The 13,735-nt window shown below is 46.7% G+C and overlaps 1 protein-coding gene across 2 annotated transcripts in view; it reads left to right on the plus strand.

Annotated features, from left to right (window-relative positions):
* Positions 1–13,735, plus strand: part of immp2l (inner mitochondrial membrane peptidase subunit 2) — a 107,393-nt gene that overhangs the window by 2,940 nt on the left and 90,718 nt on the right. The window contains exons 1-3 of one of the 2 annotated variants that reach the window (XM_037108507.1): positions 5,585–5,617; positions 8,154–8,291; positions 12,970–13,073. In XM_037108507.1, the coding sequence (XP_036964402.1) occupies positions 5,600–5,617; positions 8,154–8,291; positions 12,970–13,073 (260 nt within the window). In that variant the 5' untranslated portion in view covers positions 5,585–5,599. Of the gene's footprint in view, positions 1–5,584; positions 5,618–8,153; positions 8,292–12,969; positions 13,074–13,735 lie in introns of those variants that run through there. The other variant, XM_037108508.1, reaches the window with a different exon arrangement.

Raw genomic sequence — 13,735 nt, forward strand, 5'->3', positions numbered from 1 at the left:
GGCTGTAAAGAACCTGAGAATTGTGAACATGAGCGTCTTTGTGATGGTCGCTCACGTGTCATTGAGCCAGAACACGAAGATGTTCTGGGTTTGATTTGATTCATGTGACCTGGAAGCTACTGAAAGAAATATTGATTATACATGAAATCTATTTGAAGTGCTGAAATCCAAAGAAAGTCAATAAAAAAATTGGTGTGTCTCATTCAACTAGGACAGGAAGACATTTTGGATTTGGTTCTGATTCACTGGGTCACATGACCCGGAGGCTAATAACAGAACATATAGAATATGAGTTGCTCTTAAATCCAGTAAATCACCATCGTTAACCATCATTTCCACAAATCAGAACAAGCCAGCAGGTGTTGAAATGACTGAAGTGTCGTTGCTTCAGTCCAACAGTAACTTGCTGACGGACCTCCTCTTACTGACAGCACCAGGTGAAACGGACTCTGGTTCTGGAGTGAATGTCTGATGGATCCTCTGCTCAGCTCTGCTTCTGGGTTAGACTTCCTGGAAAACCTTAATGAAAGCCTGGACACATTCATGAGCCTGAGAGCAGCTCTGTGTCACCTGGATGTGTCAGTGTGTCCTGGTTCTGGTTCTGTTGGACCGTCCTGCTGCTCTGTGATGTTCAGATTTGATCCTCTTGTTGTAACTTACAGTAACGCGTCACTGCTTGCTTCCTTCAGATCCATTCTGTGGTTCAGTCGGTTGTGGTTCTGTTGATGGCTAATCGCTGTGTAACGACCCCACACAGGAGGACAGTGTTCAGAGGCGGCCCGGCCCGGTTAGTTCTGCTGGGTTTTCGTGCTGTCGGGTGGCTCTCAGCCTGTATTTGTGGCTAATGACAGCATCACCTGCAGCCTGAGCTGCCTCCAAGGTGAGCAGGGATTTCTGTAATGCCTCCTCTGCTGCTGTGGCCTGAAAATTCACGTGTGATGTTCTGCATGAGAGACAAATCCCATTTGTGTCCCCAGCAGTGGGCCCGGATCCTCCCAGCTTACAGTCCACACCGACACCCGTCCAGTAATCACCTTAGTTTTGGCTGAGTGAGCGTGGCCATGGCCGGCGTCGTGCGGCGAGGCCCGGCGGTCTGGAGATGAATAAATATACGGTGATAAGGTTAAAGAGATTATCCAGAGAATGACTTAGTTTATATAAGAACCTCCTGCAAAGTCAGACCAAGTGTCAAACTCTCCAAGACGACTTTTTGTTGCTCCATTAGTCAGTAAGGCAGAACGAGCAGGCGGCGAGCAGCACCGCCTTCAGGAAACATGATGAAGTGTACGTGACAAACGTCTTTCTAAGAGTGGAGGGAAGTTAAAACAGCGACTGTCTGTCATGTTTCAGTCAGGATGCTTCTTATTGCTCGAACAGGATCCTGCTCTGCAAATGAACCTTTCTAACAGGGTGGTGTGTGAGGAGCAGTGATCAGCTGATCACCTGCTCCACCTCAGCTCCACTGATGCAGACTGGACTCTCCTCCTTTTCCTTGAATCAGCTCCTTGGTTCTGCTTGGTTCTTGATTTCCTCCCGCTGTGACATCAGTCTGATCCAATCAGCATTATCCTACCTGGCTCCGCCCTCTGGTCCAATACGGTCACCTCTGGTCCCAAAAAACCAAGATGGCGGCAGCTCAGTACCAAACTGGAGGCTTCAGAATGGTACTTGACATCATGACATCATGGTGTGTTAAGGCTTCAGACTGAAGAGACTGTTGCTTCATTTCGCTCCAGCTTCAGGACTTTACATGCTGAGCTCGTCTGATGAGGCTCCATCATCAACACGTTGTTTGTCCTGTTTGAATCCTTCCTACGATAAACCCTGAAGCCTGCAGGGGGCAGAATTAGGAACTTCCTTAATGCCTTTTCCTCCCAACGCGGTGCGTTCGAGCCCGACCACAGCGGCATCAGATCTCCATCTGCAGACGCCTCCCGTCCTTAATGAAGCTCTCATCAGGAAAAATCAATCTGTGGCCGCCTCCGTCGCCTCCTAATGGAAAAACAAACGTCTCTTCCTCATTGATAATGAGATTCTGTAATTAGAGCTGGAGACGCACACAGAGGACAGAGTTGACTTGGTTATGTTCTCTAATGTTGCGGAGAGACAAACGTGTGCTGGCGTCTCGTATCTGGATAAAAGCTCTGATGAGGAGGCAGCGGTGACCTCTGGTCTGTCCTGCTGGTGATTATGGGTAATCTGCAGGAAAAGTCTGCGTGATGCGGAGAAAGTCCATTCCAGAGGCCACTGGTGCTGATGGAAGCAGGTGGAAGTGAACCTCAGGTGCGGGTCACACCGTGACATTTACTGAACACGCTGGAGTTCTGGCCTTTTACATCCTCCTGAACATGAAGGCGGCTCGTCGTCCTCGCTGACTTTAAAGGACACTTCCACTGCGAGACGCTCGCTGCTCGTTTCCTTCACTGTGTCACAGCGTTTGTGTGGCTGAGAGATATTTGGCATTTGTTCTTCGAACGCGGTTTTTGTATGGAAGCCCATTCCTGCCAAAAAACAGAGCAAAAAATTAAAGAGTTGATAAAGATGAAGAACATGAATACTTAAGTTAAAATGAGAACATGCTGAGACAACAGGAGGTGATTATCTTGAGATTTTCTCATCGTTTTTTTTTCTCGCAAGCTCTTATACAGAGATTAATTTTTATTTTCCACGCAAACATAAGTTTGCGTATGTTTCTGAGGCCACGAGTCTTAAACACGAACATCTTCTGCACCAAATGTTCCAGGTGAACCACCTGTCAATCAACCTGAACACAGCGAGCGGCTCAGATGTTCCAGATGTTTTCATCTGGCTGCTCTCCTCAGGAGCTCAACTGACCCACTCACGTTAATTATGAGTGTACTAGTGGACAATTTACACATGTTTTTCACTCTTGAGTAACATAGAGTAAATATTTGACATGTTTATCACATGTGAAACACCATTTTTCTTGTGATGAATGTGATGATGTATTCTCAGGGTAGATCAGTTATCTTCCCTGGTTGATTATCGGGTTGATATCCAGCGTTTGATCATCAGTATCTGCGATTTTTCTGTCAGATGAGCCTCTCTGAACTGCTGAAGTACCTTCATTAACACTCTAATTAGCTGCTGCGTGTCAATCAGTTACCTGAACACACCATCAGTCGGCCTCTTCCTCGCCCTCCTCTTCCTCTGCCACAGCTCTCACTCTTTAAAGTCTAACTTGTTTGTAGGTCAGGGCTTTTTTTCCACCGCTCCCCTTCTGCTACTCCTGCAAAGCCCAGAACTGCTGCCGAGGCAGAAGTGGAGCTGGTTTGGGGGAAATCTCGCAGCGGCCGGCTGTAATCAGCGTCCCCGCTGCCTCGCTGCATCCTCCCCTGTGGATTTATCGGTCTGGAAAAGCTTTGGAACGCCAACATTAGTCACCGGCAGAGATGGAGTCCAGCCCAGAGACCCAGAAATTCAATTCTAGCAATCGGAGCAAAAGCACACCACAACGTCTCCGCTTGATAGTGGCTGATATGCTGACCTGAGGTCTGCTTCGGGGCTCTCCGCTCACTGAATTTGATATTTATACCTTCTGTATCTGGCTCATCTGAATGAATTGGAAATGGTTAGTGGAACTGGGTTTGCTGAACTCCTGACAGATCTCCGAGGAGCTCCTCCTCGACATAAAGAGGCGTCCTCATCCTGAGCCGACATGGAGCGCTGCTCTTTCCCTTCAGTCTGCTCTTTTATAGCTCTGATATAAAAGCAGGAGCTCTTCTATCTGCGCCTGTCGCAGTCTAATAACTCCCAATAAGTGTTTGTTTATGATAACCTGTCTGGTCTATTGGTAGACCTTGTTACAGAGCTGCTGCTGCATATTGGGCGCCAGCATGAATAACAATGATGAGAGAGAGAGATGTGCTGCATTAACTCGTTTGTCACTATGTCGACAATATTAATGCCTTTTCTGCAGACTTGATAAAGACTTGCTCTCCCAGCGGAGCTCACGTTAATGTGCTGGAGTGCTGTTGTCATCACGTCATAAACAAAGACACAGAGGTGCAGCCGGCTGATCCAGGAACAGTAGAACTGCAACCTGTGTCGGTCAGATCACAGAGAACTGGAGAGAGACGGGAGGACTTCTGAAGAGGTTCTGGATTAGCCCTCGTTCTTTTTCTCTTCATGCTCTCATTCTAGATTTCTGGATGCAGTGGCAGCCGAGTCGCTCGTCCTCCTCGTCCTTCACATGGAAGGAACCGGAACCGATCTGTCCTCCTGCCTCTGAATCAGCGCCCAGTCCACATGTTTGATTTTTCAGTGATTCAGCCGTGTTGATGCTCCGTCACGTCCTGCTGTGTCTTCTAGAGCTGCAGACGAACCCTTCAGTGTCTGTGTGGCTGCATCCAAACATCTGGACTTCACTGCACTTACAGAGTTGAGGACTTTGTGGACTCATTTGCAGGAAGTCCATGAGTCTTGAGGGCGGTCCAAACCCACAATCTGTCCAGTCCACAAGGGCTCTCAGGTGACTTCCAGAGGATCCACCTGGAGAGCGGACTTCCACAGTCTTCACAGGCTTGAATTATCCACAGTTCATTGTGATGCTGTAGAACTTATTATGGACGTGTAAATCAGTGGACTCGGGCCCTGTGCTTGTTCCACCCAGCCATCCACCAAGACCTCCTCCTAATGCTCTTATATACGTCACCTGACTTCCTCCTCCGCTGCTGTAATAATTACTACAACCACCAGAGGTCGCCGCTTCACAACAAACATCAGTGTGATTCGCAATAAGCTGCTCTCACAGTCGACTCGTGTGTTTGTTGGTAAAACGTGCAGCTGTCGGAGAGACGACCAAATGTTTAGTAGTTTGCATCAGTTCGGACATGGACGATCATGTAAACGAGGTCCTCACTGTGAGCAGGAATTGATTATTGATTGATTTGATTCTTATTGAAAATGATAACATTTTCCTGTGTGTCTGTGTGAATCTCACAACACGTCTGGTGTTCCAACCAAACTGACGGCAGATGAAACTGTTGAGTGAACAGTATTGAAAATGACAATTTTTCCAATAACTCATTTGGCTGATTAATTAAGCAGTTAATGTTTTGCCGATCGATATGCGTTAATCTAAAATGAAAAGGTGAAGATCTGCTGGTTGCAGCTTGTAGATGTCGAGATGTTCCTGTTTTTCTTGTTTCCTATAATTCAGATTTTCTTTTTTCATTTTAAAGGTTTCACAAGTTAAAATAATGACAATGAAAGGGATTAAGTTGTTTTCATACCTTTAAGCTTCTGTCAGAACTGTAATTTGTCTCACTTCACGTCCCACAAGTCGACGTTGTGGAGACACGATGAGTTTGTTGGCAGTAAACCTTAAAGAAGAAGCATTTTCGGGTGTCTTTCTGTATCATGTTGAGGACATTTAGCCAACAAGGTGAGAGAGATTTTTCATTTCTGTGTGACTTTGAAGCTGGACCTGCTGTGTCAGCCACATCGTTTTCAGTGTGCCGACAGGAAACAGGGTGGTGTTGGTGCGAGCGCTGCGGGGCTCTGAGGCGTCGGCGCTGAAACGACTCGGCCGTAAAAGTGAGCGGAAACCTTGAAGCTCCACGTCGAGCTTCCTCTGATGATACACTTGTTCTCTGTGAGTGGAATTATGCGGCGAGCTGTATGGAAGTGTAGTGGCAATATGTTCATGTCAGGACGGATTGTTATGCTAGAATAGATTTTCTGCTCCGGTGCTGGAGTTTCCTCCCTGCAGCACATGGCGGGTAACTGATGTCTTACAACGACCGGCGGCGGCTGATCACCGTGTTTAATAGGACGTAACGTACACTGAGGCCGGAGCTTTGTGTCAGTGTGTGTGAGCATAGATCTCTATGTGTGTGTGTTGGTGTATCTGTGGTGTTTACAGCAGTTTTATTATTAGTTAGCGGTAAAAAAAAAAATAGCAGACAGAAAGTTTCCAGATTCAGTTCCTTGCTCCGGGTCTGCATGTTGTGTCAGGAACCAACCAGATTCATATCAATGCTCCAGGCTGGAGACAGGAGAAGTCCTCTCCTCCCTCACTGCTGATGAGTGTCGTAGTCCACAAAACGTTTCTGGAGCTTCACAGTGAAACAGCTGCAGTGAAACAAGAGGACAAAACCAAACAGCTCCATACAGTTTGTCTGGTGTGACGTCTCAGATCCCAGACTGACGTTATCTTCTTCAAACCAGGTTCACACGAACACTGTTATCTGAGCAACAGTGAAGATTTTTGCTAAGATCAGTTTGTGATTTTTGACCCTCTGCAGACGTTGATGACACTGAACAAGCTGTTTGTAGTCGGTTTATATTTTCTTCACCATCTGATAACCAGTTTGTAAATGTGTTGTTCTGGTTCATCTCAACTCACTTGAATTTCCGAGCAGACATAGTGTCTGATCAGATTTGTGAGAAATGGACGGCATCCAGTCACACTCAGGTCCAAAGTGTTTGTCCTCACAGACGTGACGGCGTCTTTACACGAAAAAGAAACTTTCTGACTTCTTTCCTGACAACCATTAAAGACGTCGCTCTGCACGTGTCTGTAGAGAATCACATCATCAGGAAGAGATGTAACACTTCACGGCGGTACTGATGGGCTACAGACGGAGAACCCGTTGAGGGGGTGCGCTGTGGTTCTGATGATGTTTCATTGAGGTCTTGTGATGTGGAGGTAATGGCTGTAGCAGATCTCCAGAGTGAGGACAGTGGTCGTCCAGACGAGGCTGTTAGCTGTTTGCTGAAGGCAGCGGTGCATGTCTGCTGCCGCTGCTGCCGGCTGGTCGGTCATTTCACGCCTGTCTGGGCTTCCTGGAGCGAGCTGTGAAAAGCAGAGTGGATGAAAAACTCTGTCTGGGGAGAACAGGCGTGGCGTGATGTGTTTTCTGTGCCCAGCCGTCAAACCTGCGGTGAAAATTGACAGGAGGAGCGCTGCTTTTTGTGCCGCCTGAGTTCCTGTATGCTGTAGTCAGAAAGACTCACGCTGTGATTAAGCTCCATCATTACATGAGTGAGACGGATACATGGAGGAAACTGTCCGGTTATTGGAAAAGGATGTTATGTATTCTAACAAGATGGAGTGTGGGTGGATGCAGAGGCCTTCAGGGCTTCACAGGGAGTCATGAACCAACCAAGGTCAGCTGATGATCAGCAGAGAAAGTTTTAGTTGATTTAATATTCTTGCTGTCATGAAACTGATGATGCTCATATCAGATGTTTCTTCTCCAGAGCACTCCAGAGCTGCCTCAGCTGAGGAAGCTCATGTGATCCGCTCAAAAGCTCCAGAACAGCTGCAGGCAGAACAGACCATCAGCTGGAGTTAACACAACATCTGGATTCATCTGGACAAAGACAGTCTGTATTAATGAGAGCAGGGATCAGCAGCACCTCAGTGTCTCCTGATATTTGATGTGTTAGTTACATTTTAGATGGTTTTTCCAGCTGGAAGAGAAACTACACAACTCTGCACCTGCGTTCACTGTGTTTATGGCTCCAACACACAACACAACTCAAGATCCAGTCAGTCCAGTGCAGTGAAGAGACACACATTCAGGTTGTGTGGATGGTTTTCTTAAAGTGAAGGTCCGTCTTCACTCAGTGCTCCGACGTTTTGAAAGAATTCTTGTCTACAGTAGCTGAACTCCTGAAGAGGTTCAGGACAGAATCCAGAGTTACATGCAGCTGCCAGAAGCTGAGACGGATCAGAAACAAACAGTGAATTTACATTAAAAAGACAAACGTTCCTCAGTTGAAACCTCTCAGACTCTGACTGGCCTGAAGGTTTCGATTTTTAGCCTTCTGATGAGAAGGTTAAACTGCACATGCTTTGAACAATTGATTTCTATTTGAAGTCCAGAAATACTCTTAGTACTGATCCCAAGTCACTTTCAGAAACTCCTGTTTTCCTGCCTGTGTTGTGCTGTTTGGTGGTGCTGGAGTTTATTCCTGTGAATGTATATCTCCTGTCATCTTTTCTCACATTTCCTCTGATCTCTTACTCTCCTGCTGCTGCATCGACCTGCTCCCCTCAGAGAGATCAATAAAGTTTAATCCAACATCGTCTGATCTAATCTGAGCGCCGTTTAGCTTCCTGTGTCGTCACGGTTCTGACGATGCTGTTTTCCTGTCTCTGTGTTTTGCTGTTTCCTGTGCAGGTGATGGCTCAGCAGGCGACGGCGGGGAGGCGTTACCTGCGGGCGTTCGTTAGCGGCTTCTTCGTTGCCGTTCCCGTCACCGTCACGGTCCTCGATCGGTTCGCCTACGTGGCGCGAGTGGAGGGAGCGTCGATGCAGGTGAGTCTTTACAGTGCATCCACCAATCAGAGTGTCCTGTGACTGATCTGAGGTCAGCACGGAGACAGTTGTTGATCTCAGACCAAAGATAACAAAAGACATGAAACTGAGACACGTAGTTAAACCTGTTGGAGAACACAAACACTCTTTTCTTATTATTGAATCTTTTGCTGTGATCCGCACGGTGAACGAGCTGCTCACCGGAGCAGCACAGACTGAAGAGGAAACACTGAAAAACAAACAAGCGCCCGTCGGGTTTTGACCGAGTTGGTTTCCTGTCGTGCAGCTTTTCCTCCCCGACGTGTGTTGCATTATTCATAAAACAATCTGCTCTCTATTTTTAATGAGCATGAATATTAAAGCGGCATGTTGCTCTTTGGTTCATGTTGTATATTCATGTAACTGTGTACGTCGGGTCAGGACGTCGACCTCGCCGAGAGCTTCTGAGGAGTCTGAGACTCTGATCAGAACTTCTGAAATCATTAAAGAAGCGCGTGAACAGCAGCTGTTTGAAAGGAGGACGTCGACTGTGTGAGTCCTTGAGGTGGAGCTCCGTCACACGGCCTGAGTCTGTTCTGTCTCCATCGTCTGTCTGGTCCAATCACACGTGGCTGTTATTAAAAGGTAAACGCTGAGTGACCTCAGCAGTAGCACGGCGCCGGCTGCTGCTGCTGGATGCTATCTTGTTTGTGAGACATCTGAATATTCCCATGATGCCGTCTGACAGCACATCAGGTGAAAGATCTTGTGATCCTGCTGCTCGCTGTGCGCTCCGTCTGTTTTCTGTGTGATATAAAACACTAGTGATCCGTGTGTGTTGGTTCAGACAACAGTGAGGGTGATGGATAGATAGATGACGTCTCAACAGGTTAAAGACACACCTGAGTGATGGAAGCTCTGGGGACAAACATGTCCGCAGCTGTCAGAAGGACGATGAGATGATTCTGTAGAGGCTTATCAAAAAAACACTTTCTATTCAGTTCCCTCGTCATTTCAAAACTTATATTAAAAACATTTTCCTGTTAGAACACCACGATGTCTGTAACACCTCCGACTGCAAACAAGATCATTCATGACTGTTTCTGTTGTGAACTTTTGATCCACGGAGGTTTTGTTTATATAAAACCAGAGAAAAGTGATTAAAAAGTCTTTGTCATCGTCACAGTGTGACGTGTACGGGCTGAGGAGGAACTCAAGATTCAAGAATTCACTCATCGTCGTTTCTTTGTGCACTTGTAAAGTTGCCATCATGTGAACAACAACAACAACGACTCACTGAGACAAAATGCAGTTTTACGCGTCGCAGAGATTTGTGACCATCATCAAGCTCGTTAACTTCTGTCATCGTTTTAACTGTAACGTTTAAGGACCTACAGTATAAACCGCCAGCGTCAGACCTTAACACTCCTGTGCTGATTAGTTTCAGGTACACATGCATTTAACAAACACTGTGATTGATTCTCTCGCGTAAAAAACATTTAAATGTTGTTTTTGCAATAAGGCAACAAACGAGGTGTAACATGATGTCAAGAGAAGGTGGATTCATTTATTGTTCTGAAGATGTCGACGGAGTTTCGTCAAAGTCAGAACGGGTGATTGTTTAGAGACGTTTAAACAGCAGGAAACACACACACACACACACACACACACACACACACACACACACACACACACAGGGCTTGGGCTGTTGTCATGGCGACAGTGTGTTCTGCGCTCCAGGCCGACGGCTGCTGATGAATACGTTCGCTCTGACTTCTTCATTCGTGTCAGATAAAACAGGAGCGCACGCGATCGTCTCAGCTGAGATTCATAAATGTAAATGAATCTTATCGTTTGTCGTCATGAACTGCAGGAGCGGAGCTGCACATTCATCTCATGTCTTCATTTAATCGTCTCCTGTGGTTGTTTTTAATTATTTTCATTGATCGCTGCTCATCTGCAGTCGGGTCCGAAAGTCTGAGACCTCGAGTCAAATAGTTCTGATTTTTGTATTTAAGTACTAATGATGATATCAGTTTAACAGCTTGAGTGAAAAGTTGAACAGTTCAAAACAATTTCAAACATGAAAAGTAACAAAGAACGTCTTGGCCTTGACGTCTGGAACCATAAAGAGTGAAAGTCCTGACGTACATTAAAAAAATAACGAGTGCTCTGTTTTAATTCCTCATGACTCACAGTGTCCAGGATGTAAAGTGGAATATCAGTGACCGTCCGTGGTGAGTTCAAGGCTCCGTGTTTCAGCCAGTTCATCTTCTGCGGCTCTGCTCGTCGGGAAGAACTCGGCTGCTGACTTTCATTCGAGAGGCCGAGATGTAACACGGATCATTTGTTTTCATTAGGTGATGAAAACCCACCAGAACATCCCTGAATAGAGCTGCGAGTGTTTGAGCACTGAGCCTCTGTTACTGACACCAATCTGTCACTTGGATTCATCAGGAAATAGACTTTTATCAGCATCACTGTGATATTCAGGCACTTCTCAGCCCGCCTCCAGTGTTCGTCCTCGTTTCCCTCCTGAGAAGTGATTTAGAAACTGCTCGTCGTCCTCGGAGACGCTGCAGGACCTTCCTCTGACACGACGACTGCTGATGTTGTGTATTTAGTCGATTCTGTGTCTGTGATGAAGCTGTTTTTCAGTCTCTCAGAGGATCAAGCTGATGTGTTCATGGTCTGATGGTGTGCTGGGCGGTAACACCGCTGTATGTTTTCATTATGATATGTATTTTTAATATCCCACCATACCGGTGAATTTGATTACACAACGTTCAGAACGTTCAGTGTTTCAGACTGGACTCTTCTCAGTGTTGTGCTTCTAACCAGGCGTGGTGCGACTGCGAGGCGTGGTGAGGGTCAACAGTAGAGCTCCGGTGTTACGTTACGGTGAAGATGGTTAGGACAGACATGGCAGTTCATGACTTCATCTGCGGATGTGAAGATGAGCAACTGGAGAGCTGCTGAGATCCGGGAGATGCAGCGTCTCCTCGGTCTCTGTAGCTGTCAGCTTGTTAGCTGCTAATGCTCGCTACTTTCAAATTAAAAGCCCCCGCTAGGAACCCAGTTCTAAACTCCAATGGGGTGCAATGTAAAGCTCTTATTTTGAAGACAAATTGACCTGCTTCCTGTTAGCTGTCTTGAGGCAGCAAACGCGAGGCGCTCTGCTGAACGCTTCCTGTAATAGCGGGAGTTTAACATCAGCATGTGTTTGACTGAGGAGGAGAGAATATGGGCCACAGGTCTGTAATTAAAATCTATCAAGTGTCGCCACGTTTCTTCAGATGCAGATGCTGTACGTCACTGTTCACGACCGGGTTCGAGGGTGGGTTTTCTCCAGGTTCTCCTGCTTCCTCCCATACAAAGACGGTTAATTGGTTACTGTGAATTGTCTGTAGGTGTGAGCATGAGTGGTTGTGATGAACGGTTCAGCCCCTGTAACCCCTGAAAGGTTCAGTGGTTTGATCTTTGTGATTATTTTGAGGTTTGCGTGACACTTTTAGAGACTAAAACTTCTTCCTCAGTTTTAGTTTGTGGCTGCTCCTGCACTGAATAAAGATCACGTAGCTCTGCATCATTTCCTCAAGATGTGACCATAAACACATTCAGTATTGTAAGACATTGATTTAGAATGCAGTTCTGTGCGTAGCAGCGATGCTCGGCTCTGCAGCATGTTTGATGATGAATCCAGCGGCGGGTCGGGTCAGCGACATTCAGGAGGTTAAATCTTCACTCTCACAGCTCAGAGCGCCGGAGAGAACTTTTCTCTTTAATTCTCAGTTCATCAAACTGTTGCATCATCATCTCTGTGAAAACTAAATGAATGATCAGACAAAGTCACACTCAGTGTTTCCATACGATCCAGCCTCACCGCAGCAGGAGCTTCAGAAACAAACCAGCATGTAATATGACGGCGAGGGAAGCTGATGAAGTTTCCGACTCTATCTGATAAACTCGCAGGCTGACGGCGCTCACGGGGATATTTTATTTTGGGGCGAAGCAGATAAGAGAGATCCTGTCAGTTACCACGGCAAGCGTGAAATGGCCAGCGCACATCCCGTTTAATGAAACCATCGCGATGTCTCTCGATGTCGGTGTGCGTGGGCTCCGTCACGCGTGGATCCGTCGATGAAGTGACACAAACAGAATCACAAGAACAACAGTTTATATGGTCCTCCCTGTCGGTGAGGAGGGGGAGAGTCGGGGCGTCTGATGGAGCTGTCATGGCCGACATGCTTGTTTGGAGTTCTGTTTAACACAGCAGCAGTGAAAGTTTATATGAAGCGTTTCCTCATGCGGATCACCAGAGGAGAGGGAAACAATCCCAAACTCTCTTACAGAGACAACGAGGGTGAAAAATGAACTTCACACTCGCTCTGAAGTTGAAGGGAAACTGTGACTCTGCAGGTTTTTGCCTGATTGATTACACAGTCTGTAAATATGTGAACAGATCGTGAACACCACCTGTCTGAGAGGATATTAGACAGTTAGCAGAAGACTTAATGCTACCATGACGAAATCCATCAACACACAAAACCTTCTGGTGCTTAAAGGCTACAACTGGTCTGAGTGACTATCTGGACCCACAGAAGAGTTCTGTCAGTTCTGTCAGATCAGAACGTGTCCTCCTTCTGGATCCTCAGACAGTAGTTTGGTTTTAAGTGTGTGTGTGTGTGTGTGTGTGCAGCCCTTCCTGAACCCTGAGGGCGGGTCGGACTGTGACGTCGTCCTGCTGAACCGCTGGAGTGTGAGGAACTACCAGGTCCAACGAGGCGACATCGTCTCCGTCATGTGAGTAACCTGTTCTGCAGAACCCCACAAACATTTTCTGTACTGAACTCTGAACAACATGAAGCGCTGACAGATCGTTTTAATGGCGGAGGGTCAACAACTCTCAGTAGCAGTCAGTAGCTGTGACTCAGTTCAGCTCTGCATCCTTCAGAGGAGCATCTGAGGTCTGTCCCAGTCTGAAGGCTCCTCCAGAGGCTGTTTCTGAAGGATGAACCGCTACGATCCTTCATGACCTCACATATCCCAAGATTCTTTGCCCGAAAAAGAAAGAGAGAAAACAGCGACATCACGTGGCGTAGATCGTCACTTTCACGGTCCTAGGCGGCAGAAATCGTGATGTAAGGGTAAAACATCTGGTGATGCAACCAGGAGATGCTCCAGAGGCTCGACCGTCACATTTAACAACAGCTGACCAGGTTAACAAGGTCTCTGAAGGACTCGCCTTCACAGACCACAGAGGCCGAGTCCTTCAGAGGACGCAGACCTGAACTGAGACACAGAAACTGTGTATGTTTCTTCTTTAAGTTCACAAGCTGCACAACTGTCCAGACACAAAATCACACTGATCTAAAACATCACACATTAACACCCACCTCAGTGACCAGCAGAGGTCAATGATGCAGATATTTACATGTGTATATTGTACAGAAACTGGAAATACT

The sequence above is a fragment of the Acanthopagrus latus genome, chromosome 8 (assembly GCF_904848185.1).
Source record: "Acanthopagrus latus isolate v.2019 chromosome 8, fAcaLat1.1, whole genome shotgun sequence".
NCBI lineage: Eukaryota > Metazoa > Chordata > Actinopteri > Spariformes > Sparidae > Acanthopagrus > Acanthopagrus latus.